The sequence below is a fragment of the Pelodiscus sinensis genome, chromosome 3, assembly GCF_049634645.1.
Source record: "Pelodiscus sinensis isolate JC-2024 chromosome 3, ASM4963464v1, whole genome shotgun sequence".
Taxonomy (NCBI): domain Eukaryota; kingdom Metazoa; phylum Chordata; order Testudines; family Trionychidae; genus Pelodiscus; species Pelodiscus sinensis.
The window spans coordinates 200,046,282-200,061,651 of NC_134713.1; the positions used below are offsets into that span (position 1 = coordinate 200,046,282).

The following is a 15,370-nucleotide window of genomic DNA, read 5'->3' on the forward strand; positions in this document are numbered from 1 at the left end:
AATGATGAAAGATCTAGAGAACATGAGCGATGAGGGAAGACTGAAAGAATTGGGCTTGTTTAGTTTGGAAAAGAGAAGACTAAGGGGACATGACAGCAGTTTTCAGGTATCTAAAAGGGTGTCACGAGGAGGAGGGAGAAAACTTGTTCTCCTTGGCCTCTGAGGCTAGAACAAGAAGCAATGGGCTTAAATTGCAGTAAGGGAGGTTTAGGTTGGACATTAGGAAAAACTTCCTACCTGGCAGGGTGGTTAAACACTGGACTAAATTGCTCAGGGAGGTTGTGGAATCTCCATCACTGGAGAGATTTAAGAGCAGGCTAGATAGACATCTCTCAGGGATGGTCTAGACAGTGCTGGCTCCTGCCGTGAGGGCAGGGGACTGGACTCGATGACTCTCGAGGTCCCTTCCAGTCCCAGTGTTCTATGATAAGCTTTTGCTTATCGGTTAAGCGGTTAATCGACTGCATTATTCCCTCCCTACTACCTGCTTGGGGAGACACTTTCTGATAGAAGAGGGCTCCTTAGCAGGCCAGGCTGAATGAGATCCAGCAGCTGGAAGCCGAAGTGAGCCCCGGCCTGACGGCACATGTTGCAAAGTGGTGGTGGTGGGGAGATGGCTCACTGGCCCTGGGTACGCGATGAACTCTCCCACTCCAATTGCAGGTTCAATTTTCAAAGTGCCTGAGTGGTTTAGGAGCGGTGCCTGCCGGGCTCTGTCCCGAGACCTGGCGCTCTCACGCCAAGGGGCAGGAGGGGCTGACTGTGACCAAGAACACAGGGAGAGACACGGACCTTTGCCCAAACCTGCCACTGGGTGTCAGTGCTCCACAGGGTAGCTGCTGCCAGCTCTTCTCTCGGCATGGGGGGGGCGCGGGATGCTTGCTCCTGCAAGGCTGACTCAGAGCCCTTCTTGCATGGATCCTGCCCACCTTACCCCCCAGAGCACCCCCAATCCCACCTTCACCTTGCACCCCAAATCCCTGGATCCCTGGGGTCCAGAGCACCCCCCATCCCTGGATCTCCACCTGCAGCCCTGGCGTTTAGACCGCCTGCCCCCACCAGAATCGGGTGGCTCTGCTGAATCCCGGTGCCATCTCCCCTGGGCCTGTGGTGCCTGCCGGTGCTCTGGGCTTCGTGAGCCCTGGTGTGGGGACAGGCTGGGCACTGAGTTGTGCCCCCTTGTGGCCAGAGCTCATGGGGACCGACAGGATTTTCCAGGGGAAAACTTGGGTTTGGTGGAATTTTCCTGGGAAGGCCAGAAGGCTGGGAGGGGGGAGGGGAACCGTCCCTCCACATCAAAGGCCATTTTCCCTCCCGCTGCTCCGATCCCAGGGGCCTGTCCTGAGCAGCCAGCGCAGGCTGGCTCCCTTCTCTGGGGTGGCCCTAGCATGAGCAGGGCTGCAGGGGGGTACCCCGCTGCCAGGGGACTGGCTCCTGTTCTGGGGTGTGCTGCAGGGAGGCTGTGCTGGCCTGGCCCCGGGGGCATGGTAGGCAAATCCAGGCAGGTCACACCCGGCGGGAAGGAGGGAGCTGGCCTGGATCTCGCCAGGCCTGCCCAGAGAGGGGGGGCACTTTGTTTAGGAAGGATGGCTGAGGGCAGGAGGGGCCGGCCAGCCAACCAGCTACCCACCCGCTTCCTACAAAGCGGCCTGCAAGATCCGTCTGATGCTGCGGTGGAAAGTCTTAGCCGCTAGCCCTCTGGAAACGCCTCTGCCTCCAGCGCGGCTCTGGAGCAGCAGGATGGAGCTGGCTGCCTGCCCCCCTGTGAGCCTCCCATTGTGGGCGAATCCCTCGCAGGGAGGCAGGAAACAGGATCTGGCGCAGCTACAAAGGGACAGGGCAGCGAATCCAAGATACTGCCTGCCCGACCCTAACCAGCTTGCCCTGAGAGACTCCGGGGGGCTGTCACTCCACTGGAGTTCCTAGGGGCTCCGAGCCCTGCTAGCTGTCAGCTGAACCGTGAGCCCCGAAACGCAGGCGAGCAGCTTCCTGGAGACGCTTTGCATGGAGGAGTCCCATGAAGGGCGCAGAAGTGTTCTACCCTAAAGCACATGAGAGCTGTTGCTATGGCACTGAGACAGCTGGCTGAGCACGCAGGGCCCAGGGGGAGAGATGTCAGGAGAGGGGGAAGTGGGCACCGGGGCGGGTGGGGGGAGGGAAAAGCAGGGATGGGGCAGCAGGAGCTGGGGGGGCACACCGAGCGCCTGGAATGCAGTGGGTGTGAAGCCGAAATGTGAGTGCATACAGAGCCCCTGCCATGGGAGGGCAAGGGGGGGAGAGCTGGCTATCTCACAGTCCACCTGCCGCGGGGGGGGGCCAATGGAGGACCATAGCACCTGGGGAACGGGCGACACAGAGCCCTGGCATGCAAGGCGGGTGGAGGGCGCTGCGGGTGGTCCCTGACATAGAGAAGCAGGCGAGGGTGTCTCTCGGAGGGAGGGGGAATGGAGAGTGAGGAGAACGGCACACTGGGCTGTGACAAGCTGCAAAATGTGACCCAGGGAGTCGTGGCCTGCGCAGGGGCTGTCCATCTCAAGAGCTCTGCTTGCTCCTGCACCCAGGGGCAGCGGAGTCACAGTCCGGTTAGCCACACGGTGGGGCTGCTGGTCCCGGGGCTCCAGGAGGGTTGCCAGTGACTCGGAGGAGTAACAGCAGCGGATGTGTCGCTTGACAGATCTGCTGCCTACATGACTCTGGGCGTAGCCGGGAAGCCTCCATGGGCTGGGCTACTCAAATCTGGAGAGAGAAAACAATGACCCGGGCTTGGCAAATCATCCCCGGGGGAAAGCGTGAGAAGTCGGGGACTGTTCAGCGCAGAGCAGAGCTGACGGGCACAGCAGAGGCCTTGTCCACAGGAGAAAATTGTAGGGAGCGGGTGGAATGGCACCGGTTACACTGAGGCATTGAAAGACATTTTTAATCCCCAGCAAGGTGGGCATACAGGGAGGTTGCCCCCATTTCACGTTCCTAAACCGGTTCAGTTCCATTGCTGCAGTTTTCTTGTGTGGACACAGATCTATAAAGCAAGGTAAACTGGATACTCCTATTGGCCCTTCCTTGTAGTTCAAGAAGACGGAGCCCTCCAATGACACTGAAAGATAGCCAATGTAAACCTGAGCAAAGGAAACACTTTGTACATCATGCATAATTACCCTTCGGAACTCACTGCCACAGGATATCACTGTGGTCACGAGCTTAGTTGTCCAAAAGGATTGGACACATAGATGGCGAAGAACATCCACAAGTTCATTAGATAGACAAATGACAGAGATATGTAAATCTTAATGCCTCAGAGTGCCTCAGGCCAACTTGAACCATGACTAGCTTGTTACACTATAGGGTTGCTTGCTTTTTCCTCTGAAGTGGCAGGTGTTGGTCCCTGCTGGAAATAGAGTCCTAGGGCCCTCAAACCAATCTAGTCTAACAATTTACCTGTAAAGATGTGGTGCTTTTAAACCCACTTGGCTGTGTCTACACTGGCGCGTTCTTGCGTGAAAACAGCTGCTCTTGCGCAAAAACATGCCACCTGTCTACACTGGCCGCGCGTTCTTGTGCAAGTACACTGACGTTGTACTGTAGAAAATCAGGGCTTCTTGTGCAAGAACTCTGACGCTCCCTCTCAGGAAGAAGCCCTCTTGTGCAAGAGCTCTTCCAGAAGAGGCCAGTGTAGACAGGCAACATTAATTTCTTGCACAAGAAGCCCCTATGGTTAAAATTGCCATCAGAGCTTTCTTGCGCAAGAGAGCATCTACACTGCCATGGATGCTCTTGCGCAAAAGCACATGCCAGTGTAGACGCTCTCTTCTGGGAGTTTTTGCACAAGAAGCTGCCAATGTAGACGTAGTTCATGTTTAAGTGAGGATGTTCCAAAGATGTACCTAACTGAAATGCCTAAAAACCTTCCCTCCCAAATGCCCCCATCTCAAAAATACGTAGTTCAATTAACATACAATTTATTTTAAAAATTGCTCCTCTAAGTCCCATGTTTTGTAGCGCCAGCAATGAGAACAACAATAAGACCTGAATGGAAATTCTTCCCTTGTTTCACTGAATGTGCAAATTCTGGAGACTTGCATCTTGCTTTTAAATTCCACCCAGCTCTTGAAAAGTGTAGATTATTTGCCAGCCTCCCAGAAGGGCCAAGCTGTCATATGTAGTAAGTCCCAGGCTCCCTTTGTTGCTGAAAAATAAGGGACAAACATATTTGACATGTTTAGATCAATCCATTTTTTTAGAGGTGTTTTGGCAAAGAATCATTAGACACTTTTCTAAAGTGAAAACCTACCAATTTCAGTGTCTCGTCCGTGTGGACCATCTCCTAGTCAGCTCAGACTTCCCCCTGGCTCAGACAGAAAGGTGAATCGCGTTGGGAATGGCCCTGGTTCTAGTCTGCAGCTGAGGCGTGGGGTGTTCTGGTTTAAACGGAGTGTCAGTTGGCAGGTGTACCTGTACAGGGCTTCCTCCAGTTAGATATAAGTTGCAACTGGTCCCATCCTTGCTTCCTGGGGAGGACTGTACTGCCAAATGGTTGTGGCAGGGGGGCTATCTGGGAAGCAGGGTGTTTAAATTGTGTGAATCAAAATGGTACCGAGTCCAAGGCACTGCAGACATCTGCATCTCTTGCATCCAGCCAGAGCAGGCTGGCATGGGGCTCCCTGATCCATCGCCTGGGAGGCCAAGTGCTAGTGTTAAGTGTGGAGTATGTTTCTGTTCAGAAAATCAAGGTTGGGGCTAGTCTCTCCTGAACCTTCAGCCCGTTTGAACCTAGAGCCAGTGGCCCTGCTGGGACCAAGCTGGAGGAAGAGGAGGAAGGGCGAGTGTATGCCAGGAATGGGAGGGAGTTAGGACTCCTGGGCTATGTCTACACTGGCGGGTTCTTGCGCAAGAATCCACAGAGCGTCCACACTGCCCACCCGCTCTTGCGCAAGGAACTTTACAGTGCGTCATGGGAAAAGAGGGCTCCTTGCGCAAGAGTTATGCTCTTTTTCATCAGGTGTAAGCCCTGTTGCACAAGAGCTCCTGGGCAAGGGGGCAGTGTGGATGCTCAGCAGGGATTTCTTGCACAAGAAAGCCCTATGGCTAAATAGGCCATCAGAGCTTTCTTGCGCAAGAGAGCATCCACACTGCCATGGGCGCTCTTGCGCAAAAGCACAGCTCGCACGTGGCAGTGTGGACGTTTTCTTGTGCAAGAAGCTGCCAGTGTAGACATGGCCCTGGATTTAATCAGGTGCGAGGTTGGGGTTGCCAGGTGTCTGGTTTTCAACTGGACAGTCCAGTATTTGAGTTGGGAACAAACAAAAGGAGAAACTAGAACTGAGACAATAGAACTGTCGGGTGTGGTCTAATTCAGATGTGATGCAGAGCGCGCTGGAAGGTCAAGTGTGTCCTGTATTTTTGTTGAAACCATCTGGGAAGCCTGTGGGAGGTGGGGAGGAGCTCCTGGGCCCTGGCTGTGTAGGCAGAGTCCTGAGCTCTTGCCTGGAGCCAGGACCCAGACCAGCTGGGGAGGGGGCAGGGGGACACTGCTGGGATTCCCCTTCCCATCCCGGCAGGGCTGGGGGGGGGGCTTTGCGGGGGATGCACTTGTCCAGCTGCGGGGGAGGGGTTTAAGCCGGGGGTGCACGTGCTCAGCTGCAGGGGAGAGTTAGCGGGGGGGGGGGGGCTTTGCTGGGGCTGCACATGCCCAGCTGTGGGGGGGTGCACGTTCCCTGCGGCGGGGGGGAGGTTGCTGGGGGTGCACGTGCCCAGCTGCAGGGGGGGTTAGCAGGGCTGCACGTGCCCAGCTGCGGGGGGGGGGGGGTTAGCAGGGCTGCACGTGCCCAGCTGCAGGGGGGAGTTAGCAAGGGCTGCACGTGCCCGGAGGCGGGGGTTGCCGGGGCTGCACGTGCCCAACTGCAGCCAGTAGAGGGACACGCTCTCACTCGCTCGCGGGCCCGGCCGCCTCGCGCTTTAAAGCGCCAGCAGCAGCCCCCAGCCCTCTCCTCACGTGACCACGCCCCGCGGAGCCCCGCCCACCCACATCGCCCCCCGCGCCCTCATTGGCTGCTTTTTCCCGGCTGCCCGCGCCCCTCCTCCCTGGCTGGGTGCGGGCCCCGCGGGCCCCGCCCCTCGCGGGCCATTGGCTGCGGCGGCCGCCGGCCCCGCCCCCCGCTCTGGGCGAGCCGCGGGTCTGGGGCTCCCGCCGCCCCTCAGTGCGGCTGCCGGCGGGATGGCGGCGGCGGCTCCCGGGGCCGGGCCCCCGGCGGGGCCGTGCGGGGCGGCGGGCTCCGGGCCGGTCCCGGTGCCCATGAACCTGTTCGCCACCTGGGAGATCGACCGCTCGGCGCCCAGCTGCGTGCCCCGGTGAGCGGGGGCGGGGCCGCGGGCTGTGGGGCGGGGCTGTGGGGCTGTGGGGGCGGGGTGTGGGGTGAGGGGTAGGGGTGGGATGTGGGGTGAGGGGTGGGGGCGGGGTGTGGGGTGAGGGGTGGGGGTGGGGTTGTGGGGCAGGGTGTGTCTGGCTGAGCGGTGGGGCTATGGGGTGGGGTGGGATGTGGGGTGAGGGGTGGGGGTGGGGTTGTGGGGCAGGGTGTGTCTGGCTGAGCGGTGGGGCTATGGGGTGGGGTGGGATGTGGGGTGAGGGGTGGGGGTGGGGTTGTGGGGCAGGGTGTGTCTGGCTGAGCGGTGGGGCTATGGGGTGGGGTGGGATGTGGGGTGAGGGGTGGGGGTGGGGTTGTGGGGCAGGGTGTGTCTGGCTGAGCGGTGGGGCTATGGGGTGGGGGTGGGGATGTGGGGCGGGGTGTGTCTGGCTGAGCGGTGGGGCTATGGCGTGGGGGTGGGATGTGGGGCTATGGGGCTGTAGGATGGGATGTGTCTGGCTGAGCTGGGATGTGGGGCTGGGATGTGGGGGTGGGGGCTGGGATGTGTCTGGCTGAGCTGTGGGGCTATGGGGTGGGGTGGGATGTGGGGTGAGGGGTGGGGGTGGGGTTGTGGGGCAGGGTGTGTCTGGCTGAGCTGTGGGGCTATGGCGTGGGGGTGGGATGTGGGGCTATGGGGCTGTAGGATGGGATGTGTCTGGCTGAGCTGGGATGTGGGGCTGGGATGTGTCTGGCTGAGCTGTGGGGCTATGGGGTGGGGTGGGATGTGGGGTGAGGGGTGGGGGTGGGGTTGTGGGGCGGGATGTGTCTGGCTGAGCTGTGGGGCTATGGGGTGGGGTGGGATGTGGGGTGAGGGGTGGGGGTTGGGTTGTGGGGCGGGATGTGTCTGGCTGAGCTGTGGGGCTATGGGGTGGGGTGGGATGTGGGGTGAGGGGTGGGGGTGGGGTTGTGGGGCAGGATATGTCTGGCTGAGCTGTGGGGCTATGGCGTGGGGGTGGGATGTGGGGCTATGGGGCTGTAGGATGGGATGTGTCTGGCTGAGTTGGGATGTGGGGCTGGGATGTGGGGGTGGGGGCTGGGATGTGTCTGGCTGAGCTGTGATGTGGGGCTGGGCTGTGGTGTTAGGGGTGGGGTTGGGACTGTGGGGTGGGATGTGTCTGGCTGAGCGGTGATATGTGGGGCAGGATATGTTGGTGGAGTAGCTGGGGGGTGTGGAGAGTCTATGGAGGCTGAGTCTGGGGGCAGGGATAGGGGCAGGCTGACAGGGATGTGGTGCCTGTGTGGGGAGCGGGTTTCCGGGTCTCAGTTGGAGGGGGCTCCTCCTCCTGCAATGGATGCTTTAAGAATCCTTGTGGCGAGGATGGGGGTGTGTCAGGATTATCCAGGGGGCAGGAGGCGTGGATGGGGTGCGGGGAGGCCAGGAGGTGCTTTGGAAATCCCTTCGCATGTGGCTGGATGTGAGGGTCTGGGTCCGAGCCTGCCCAGCGGTGGGTCTGGGAGCCGCCGGGAGACAAGCTGTGGTGGTGGGCGGGGGGGGGGTGGGGCATGCTGGGAGTGAGGGCTGTGGCAAACGGACGCTTGTGGCAGGGGGCTCTCCAGAAATCTTTCCCTGGGTTTTGTGGGGTTGGGGGGAGCGATGGGTTTGAAGGATCTGGGAGCAGCGTGAAGGGGGCTGACTGGGAACAGTGGCTTGGGGCCGTGGGGGAAGAACATTCCCGGTGATGCTCTTTGGGACTGAAAGAGAGGGCTGGTAGGATTGGGGCAGGGCACGTGGCTTGGTTTTCATGAGCGTTCAGGGCATGCGTAGCATGGCTGTTCGGTGGTCCTGGGGGCGCTGGCGTTCCACAACTTGCCCTGCGTCTGCCTGCCCCGCCCCATGTCGCACCCCCTCAGCCTGCTCTGCAGATGCCTTTCCGAACAGTGACAGGAATGGAAGACCCGGCTTCGCTGCCTACTGGGCACTCAGTTTCCTTCGAGAGCTCCCCTGTGGTGCTCTGAGTGAGACACTGCCTCCCCGTGCCACGCCATAGGAGGTGCTGTCTAATCCGAGACAGCAAGACGATCTCTCCCCTGAGGTGCTTGCAATCTCAAGGCTGACCATAGGGTAAAGGGGAGCGACTTCTGCCCGCACGTCTACATTTAAAAAAACAGGCTTCACAAATACTTGTCTTCGTTGGTCAGCGCGCTTCTCGTAGGGCTCCTGGCAGTGGGTGTGGAGAGGGTACTAGCCTCCTGTGGGTCTTGGAGGGGGGTATGTAGTGATGGGCACAGAGAGTGAGCTGCTGTTGTCCCACCTGCTTTGCAGCGGATAATGAGGCAGGGTTGATAAACAAGGAGGTGGATCAAGCTGTGCAGGATTTTGACTGTTGAGACAAACAGCTTGAATTCTGGGCCATGGAGGATGTGGTCACTATGATGCACAGGGAAGATGATTTTACCAGCAGAGTATTTTGTATGGCGTGGAAGAGAGAGTGTATCTGAGGGGCGGGATAAAGAAGTTGTAGTAATCTGGGTGGAAATGAGGGACCAAGGTGAATTTTCAGGGGTCGACTCAGAGAAAAGACCACGTCTGGGAGGTAATGGGGGAGGAAGTGACCATATCTGGATTCTCCTTAAAACTTTGACCTGTCTTGCTTGGTTCTTTAAACAGCCTACTTGTGAATGCTAGGTGAATGTTGCTTTGTGGAAACAGCTAACCAAAATGGGCCTGTTTTTCCTGTTCAGAGGATTTGGAATTGTGCTTGTGACTGACGTTTCAATGGGATTGCGGGACATTAGTTGGCTTTTAGAAACAAGTGTCCCTCTTCTTATTTTGTGGTCTGCTAGGTGAAGGGGACTCTCTCTCAAATGTTGTGGAGTTTGGTGCAGGAGTTAAACTCTTGCATTGGCTTCTTCTGCGCTGCCTTTCCATGTTGGAACTTGCATTGGGGCCCTCACCATAATGCACAAGCACCTGTCTCTCTTCTCCGGAGTGCTCAAGTTCCTGGAATGATGGATTGCAATAGCATTTGGCAGTAGCATTTGAAGATATTTTTGAGCTGTAATTCCTTTGGCCTGAGCAAGGGAGCTGAAACTTAGCCTTCTGCACTGCCGTCCTGGCCCTGTTTGCCTCCTCTCATGAAGCAAAGCTCTTCCTTTCAGAACATACTGTTACTCCTGACGCCAGCTGCAGAAAAGGCTTTAGAAATGCCTTTGGCATCACTGAATTCACAGAAGCCTGAATTCCAGCAAGAGAAGCAGCAGGAAAGATTACTTCCGTCCCTGAGCTGGGCTGGGCTGGGCTGGCCAAGCTATTGCCTGATGCTCAGGTGGTGATATCTGCTCAAGTATGATGCTCAGTATGTTGTTGTTCTTGTTGACAATGCTTGGCTGGATTAGACCAAGAGCAGATGTGGGTGCACCAGATTCGAGACCTTGATTTTCAAATAAGGATTTTGTATTGCAATGGAAACCCTTTTGCACTAGATCTCAGACTGATTTGTACTCCCAGATCTTCAGTGCAACGCAGATACTCAAGTTGGCTAAGAACAGGAGAACGGCCAGACTGGGTCAGTCCAAAGGTCCGTAGCCCAGTATCCTGTCTGCTAGGGAATGAACGGAACAGGTAGTTCTCAAGTGATCCATTCCCAGCCCTGACAAACAAGAGGCGAGGACACCCATCTTGGCCAATAGCCATTGATGGACCCATCCTCCTAGGATGGTGTAAGCAGGAACATTTACATTGGGTGTTAACCGTATTGATGGATGATGGTCTGTCTGGGTTTAGTAGATTTGCTTATGGCAGGTGAAGAACAAGAACAAAAAAGTTCTTGTGGCAACTCTGGAGGTTCTTGAAGCCAGAGGGCAGAGAGATCTGAATTAACCAAGTAAATATGGATCAAAGACGCCTCTCAGTTCCCTAGATGATCACTTAAACAAGAGAAGCAAATTAGAGTCAGGATGGTATTTAATTGCTGCACAAAGTATAGGCAGATTAAACCCCAGAAGAGAAGTGTATCTCCATTCTTCTGGGTCTGGCAAACATGTAGGGTTTTTAAGAGCATCTCTGTACTGCTGGGGAGAGGAATTCTGGGACAATAAAAGAATATTAGGAAACCTTGTAATTAATGACTGAGCAACTTGAATGAGCACATCTGGGCTAAGAGAGTGAAATAAACAATAAATTGGCAGCAGAAACCGGGAGAGCAGTGATGCTGAAAAAGAGCTTGGGGTGTGAGGACCGGATCTTGGACAGAAACTCGCAATGTGATATGGTTGCAAAAAAAACAAACACTCAGTACAGTTTGGGGCTGCATATTCATATGTCGAGGCTGAATCACAACCCGGAGCAGGGAAGTAATAGTTTCTCCTTACAGCTCCAGGGTGACTTAGACTATCATGTTTATTTCTGGGCACCTTACCAACTGGATATTGACAAATTAGAGTTCAAAGAAGAACCGCAATGATCAGGGAAGGTAATTGATGCAGAAAGGAAAGGTGCTAAATGTGTATAGGTAGCTGAGTTCAGTGGCAAGGGACGTGTGTGTGCACGTAACCAACAAGACTGTGAAGGCTGTAACTGCCAAGGAGCGGGAAGACCTTTTTGAGGATGGTGAAAGGTAAATAACTTGGAATGCTGAGATGATGCTCAGACATGGGACAATATTGGGAGAAGCTTCTACAGGAAGTTTGAAATGGGACTTCAGGAGGATGTAAACGGAATAGTAGGTGGGCTGGCTGCTACTCTGAAGAGTAGTTCTTATTGTGGCTTCCCATGGAATGGGAACCCCATTTCTGAGGCCAAGGACTGATCACAATAGCACAGTGTAGGGACAAGGTCTCTCGTGTTTAAGACGTGAGAGAGATTCATGTATTTTGAGTCCAGAAGAGACCATCATCAAGTCTGACTTCTTGTACGACACAGGCCGGGGCATGTCACCCAGGAATTCCCTTGTTAATCCTATCCACTGTATTCATAGATAAGTTCTTCCCATTGCGAATTCCCTTCTGGGTTTAAATATGTTTACTCTGTCTTCTTCCATACTGTATCTAACTTCAGTTCCTGGCTGTTAGCTCTTGTTGGGTCTTTGATTTGAAAAGCTCTCGATCAGCAATCTCCCCAGGTTAGCTACGTACAGATTGTGATCAGGTCTCTCTTAACTTCTCTCTAAGAAGATAAAAAAGCCGAGATTCCTTAACTTTCCCCGTAAGGGAGGTTTTCCAGGTCTTCAGTCATTCTTGTGAGCCCTTTTAGTTTGTCCACATCCTTCTAGGGATGCAGCCATCAGAACTGCACGCAATAACCGGTAATAGTTTGACCATTAGTCGGTGTCTACTGTAGGAGGGGGCTGCAGCTGCTTTGTGCCCTGGTGTCAAACTACTAGTTAAAATAACTCTAGGATTATTCAAAAGACAAACTGTTCCTATATCAGGTTGCCTGTGCTAAGCAAGAGCTAGTCTGTGGGCTGGCTGCACTAAGCCAGGAGCATCTAAGCAGGCTTGGGGAGAACTGGTCAGTTTAATGCAGGGTTTCCTTTTTGGAGTGCCTCTGGCTAAAGTGTGACAATTGATGGGAGAGGTGCCAGGTTAACCTGTGCCGTGGGGCTGTTGTTCCTTTACAAACGCTGCTGGTAACAATGCACCAGAATTGGAAATTAGAGATGGTGGCCTGTTGGGTCATGCCGTCAATTTCCCGGGGCTGGTGTAGGATTGGCCATTGCCAGTCTTCTGGTGCTTTGCTAGGTCTAAATATCTGGAGTGAGGGACTTGCCCCTCCTGCTGCAGGCAGTTCCCCAGGTTAACCCAGCCAGGCCAATGCCTAGCAAGGGTTGCTAGTGCCGTGATTCTATTTTTAAATCCAAATCTTTGACTTCAGGCCAGCTAAGTGTGTATGTCACTAGGTGCTCCATGTGTTTCTCCCTTGGCCTCGTCCTCCCTTTGCTTGTTACGCTCACTTGCTGCTGTGTCTTAATGGAGATGATAAGCTCTGCAGAGTGGAGACTGTCTTACTCTTTTGGCCTAGCACCCAGAATCCTGTCCAAGGCCTCTGGGCACTCTACAATAATCCGTAACGTAACCTCCCTCTTGGAGGCCTTTTGGGATGGACCTTTCTGAGTGTTACGAGTGTGTAGTCTTACTAGCCAAAGTCCTGGACAAAGCTGGGACTTTCGCTCTGCTGACAAGTATTTGTAGTAACTAGCCTTGATGCACCTCTGTTGGATAGGGGTGTTAGGTATCATTTAACTTAATAAGCATGCAACTCCACAGAATCTTAGCAGTTACACGATTATTCGACGTTCCCCCCAGGGCGGGGCCAGCAGCCAGTGTGCTCCCGGCCCTACTCCTGGGGAGACCCCTGCCACCCTGTGCTGCTGCCTCTGATACGGGCCCAGTAAGGGGGAGTGCGCGTGCGTATGTAGTTGTTTTGATTAACCAAAAAGCCCAGGCTTATTGGCTAATCGTTTAAATCCACGTTTCTCAAACTGTGGGTTCCTACCCCTGGGGGGTTGCGAGCAACTTAGAGGGGGCTTGCGGTATCACAAAGCTTGAGAACCCCTGGTTTAAACGACTGTACACTAACATCCCTACTGTTGGACTTGTTCCCAGCTGCAGCTAGAAATGACACCCGTGAAAGGCCTCCGGGCTGATGGAGGCCCAAGATGCCACCTTTAAGGTAGATGTGCCCGGGCATCTCCTTTGGGGGAAACCATAAACCGGGGTGGGGAACCTCAGGCCTGGGGGCCGGATGCAGCCCCTGGCTTGCCTGGATCTGGCCGCCGAGACTCAGCATTGGGGAGCCCGTGCTGGTGCTCCAGCCACCCACCCACAGGGCTGGAGCACACAAAATCTACTAGCCTGGGCCCCCCAGGCTCTGGTGTTCAAGGGGAATGTGGGGAGGCTATTTCAGCTTCTCTTAGGGGCTTCTCACTTTGCATCTCACTTACGTGTGGCCCCCCAGTGATTTTTTTTCTGTGGGTCGGCGGCCCCCCACCCGAAAAAGGTTCCCCACCTCTGCAATACACAATGGAAGTAAATGGTCGACATCTCATGACTTCACTGTCTTTGCCAGCGTTGTGCTGACTCATGGCCGAATGCTTATGGAAGCTAGGTCCTGCGCTGGCGGGAGGGGTCTCTGCGGGGTCCCAGAGCCACGGGCGCAAGCGAGGCTCTTTCCGGGCTGACCAGCAGTGTACGTGCGGCTCGTTCCAGAGCAGACGAGTCACCCTTCCTGACTTGGGTTAAATGTGTCAGCTTTCGGGGGCTGCTGGCCCTCGCCACCTGCTGAACTCACTGTGGATTGGGAGGGGCTGGGCTGGCGCTCTGACTCCGGGAGCATGCCAGCACAGTGAACAGAACTGGGATTGCCCAGCAATGGGCTGTCGTGCGGGGAACATAGAAGGAGCTCAGCTCCTGGGAGTCGTGTTGCGTTCTCTGGTCATGCAGTTAAGCCACCTAGATGTACAGGAGCGATTGGCTCCCCACCTCTGCCTCACCTGCTGGGGTGTCCAGCCTTGGTGCCTAGGGCTGTTTGCACACACACTTGCATTTACACAACTCCAATCAGCTGTAACCCACCCCTCCTTCCAGCGGTGCAGTCTGTGTGCACTTTCCCCGGGAGCAAGTGTCCCCCTCTGGTTTGGTGGAGGGGAAATCTCTCGAAATGCTGCCAGCCAGTCTTTGCTTTCTGGGAAGTGTGAATAATGAACCAGCCGCTTGTTAGGTCAAGGGGCTTGGGGAAAAGTTGCATGGAGCTGTCTAAAGGCTCCCATTTTACGATTACTTTGGACTCAACCCAAGCAATATTTCCTGCTGTTTCTAGGGCTTTTTGGTATTTTCAGTACGTCAGTTTTTTTACCTACTGTGCTGTACGTTTGGGTGAGATGCACAGAATAAATGCTTTCCAAATAAAGAGGATGGATCCCTGCTCTTAAATGAGAAATTGATCTCCGAGGCAGAACTGCACTGCATAGGGAAAAAGGCACCATGTAATATGCTGAGAGACCAAACTTTGAAAAGTTAGGAAATTCCAGGATATCACATACTCTTAACCGTCGTCCCCTCTTCCTCGCTAGATCTGCTCCACAGTGGTGCTCAGAAACCAAACTGCTTGCGTTAGGAATGAGTAAGTCCTTGCACCTTTGGTTACGCTGAGCGGGAAGGCTTCTGTTCTGACAGGCACGTCAGCGGAGTTCTTGCACAGGTAGAATCCTGTTCTACAAATAGACAACAACCACAGTGTCTTGAGTGGTGCCGCTTGGGAGCAAAAGAAGGCTGAATTTGAGCCGGTGCCTCTGGTGGTGGTGACGCACGAGGCAGGAAGAACCCACCTTTCTTTCAACATCCCAGATGGATTCTGTGGTGCTGGTAGTTAGGGAAAAAAATCTTCTGTCTTTAGAAACTGATCTCGTCTGAACCAGAGCCCTTAGGAAACAATTTGTGTAACCCCATGGTGCCTATCGCTAGTAACTTGCTTGTGAGGTCTCTTGCAGTGTTAATGGAAGTGCTCCCCCCATAGAAAGCTGTGGGCTCATGAAAACATGGTTGGAAGACAGACGGGCCATAACTAACTGCAGCAGCAGAACCCTAAAATAGGGGGCTCCTTAGGTTTTGGCTGCAGCCACCTTGATTTACCGAGAGGCGACAGGGCTGTGCATGTGGCGCCTCCACCTGGGTCCAAGCAGCCCGAGGGTCCCCTCTCTGATTAGGCCGATCCGCAGCATCCGTCGTGCTGTGCAAGGGACAGATCTTTTATGGGCAGCTTTGCCCTAAAACCCCAGCCCCGAGGGGAGGGGTGGCTCCCGCCCTCGCTCTAGCCGCGCTTGGGAAGGCGAGCGTCCTGGGGCGGCAGTTCCAGGACTTCGTTCCAGGGAAGGAAGTAGGAAGGCTGGATCCAGGCTGGCTCCGTTGCAGCTCGGCTTTGTGCTTCCTGAATGGTTGCCCTTTCCGAGGCTGTTGTGCTGGCCGGGGAGGGTCTGTGAGCTGGGCGTTCCTTGGTTCCAGCTGGAATGTGGCTGTCTCTGTGCAGATTGTGGCATGGA

General features: G+C 55.2%; 1 protein-coding gene across 1 annotated transcript in view; it reads left to right on the top strand.

The window, feature by feature from the left end:
* The first annotated feature begins 6,155 nt into the window (after positions 1–6,155).
* The window catches only part of LOC102460240 (phosphofurin acidic cluster sorting protein 2-like), a 67,112-nt gene continuing 57,897 nt past the window's right edge, over positions 6,156–15,370 (top strand). Inside the window, 1 exon segment of the mRNA XM_075925924.1 lies at positions 6,156–6,342. Within this exon segment, the coding sequence (XP_075782039.1) occupies positions 6,209–6,342 (134 nt within the window). The 5' untranslated portion in view covers positions 6,156–6,208.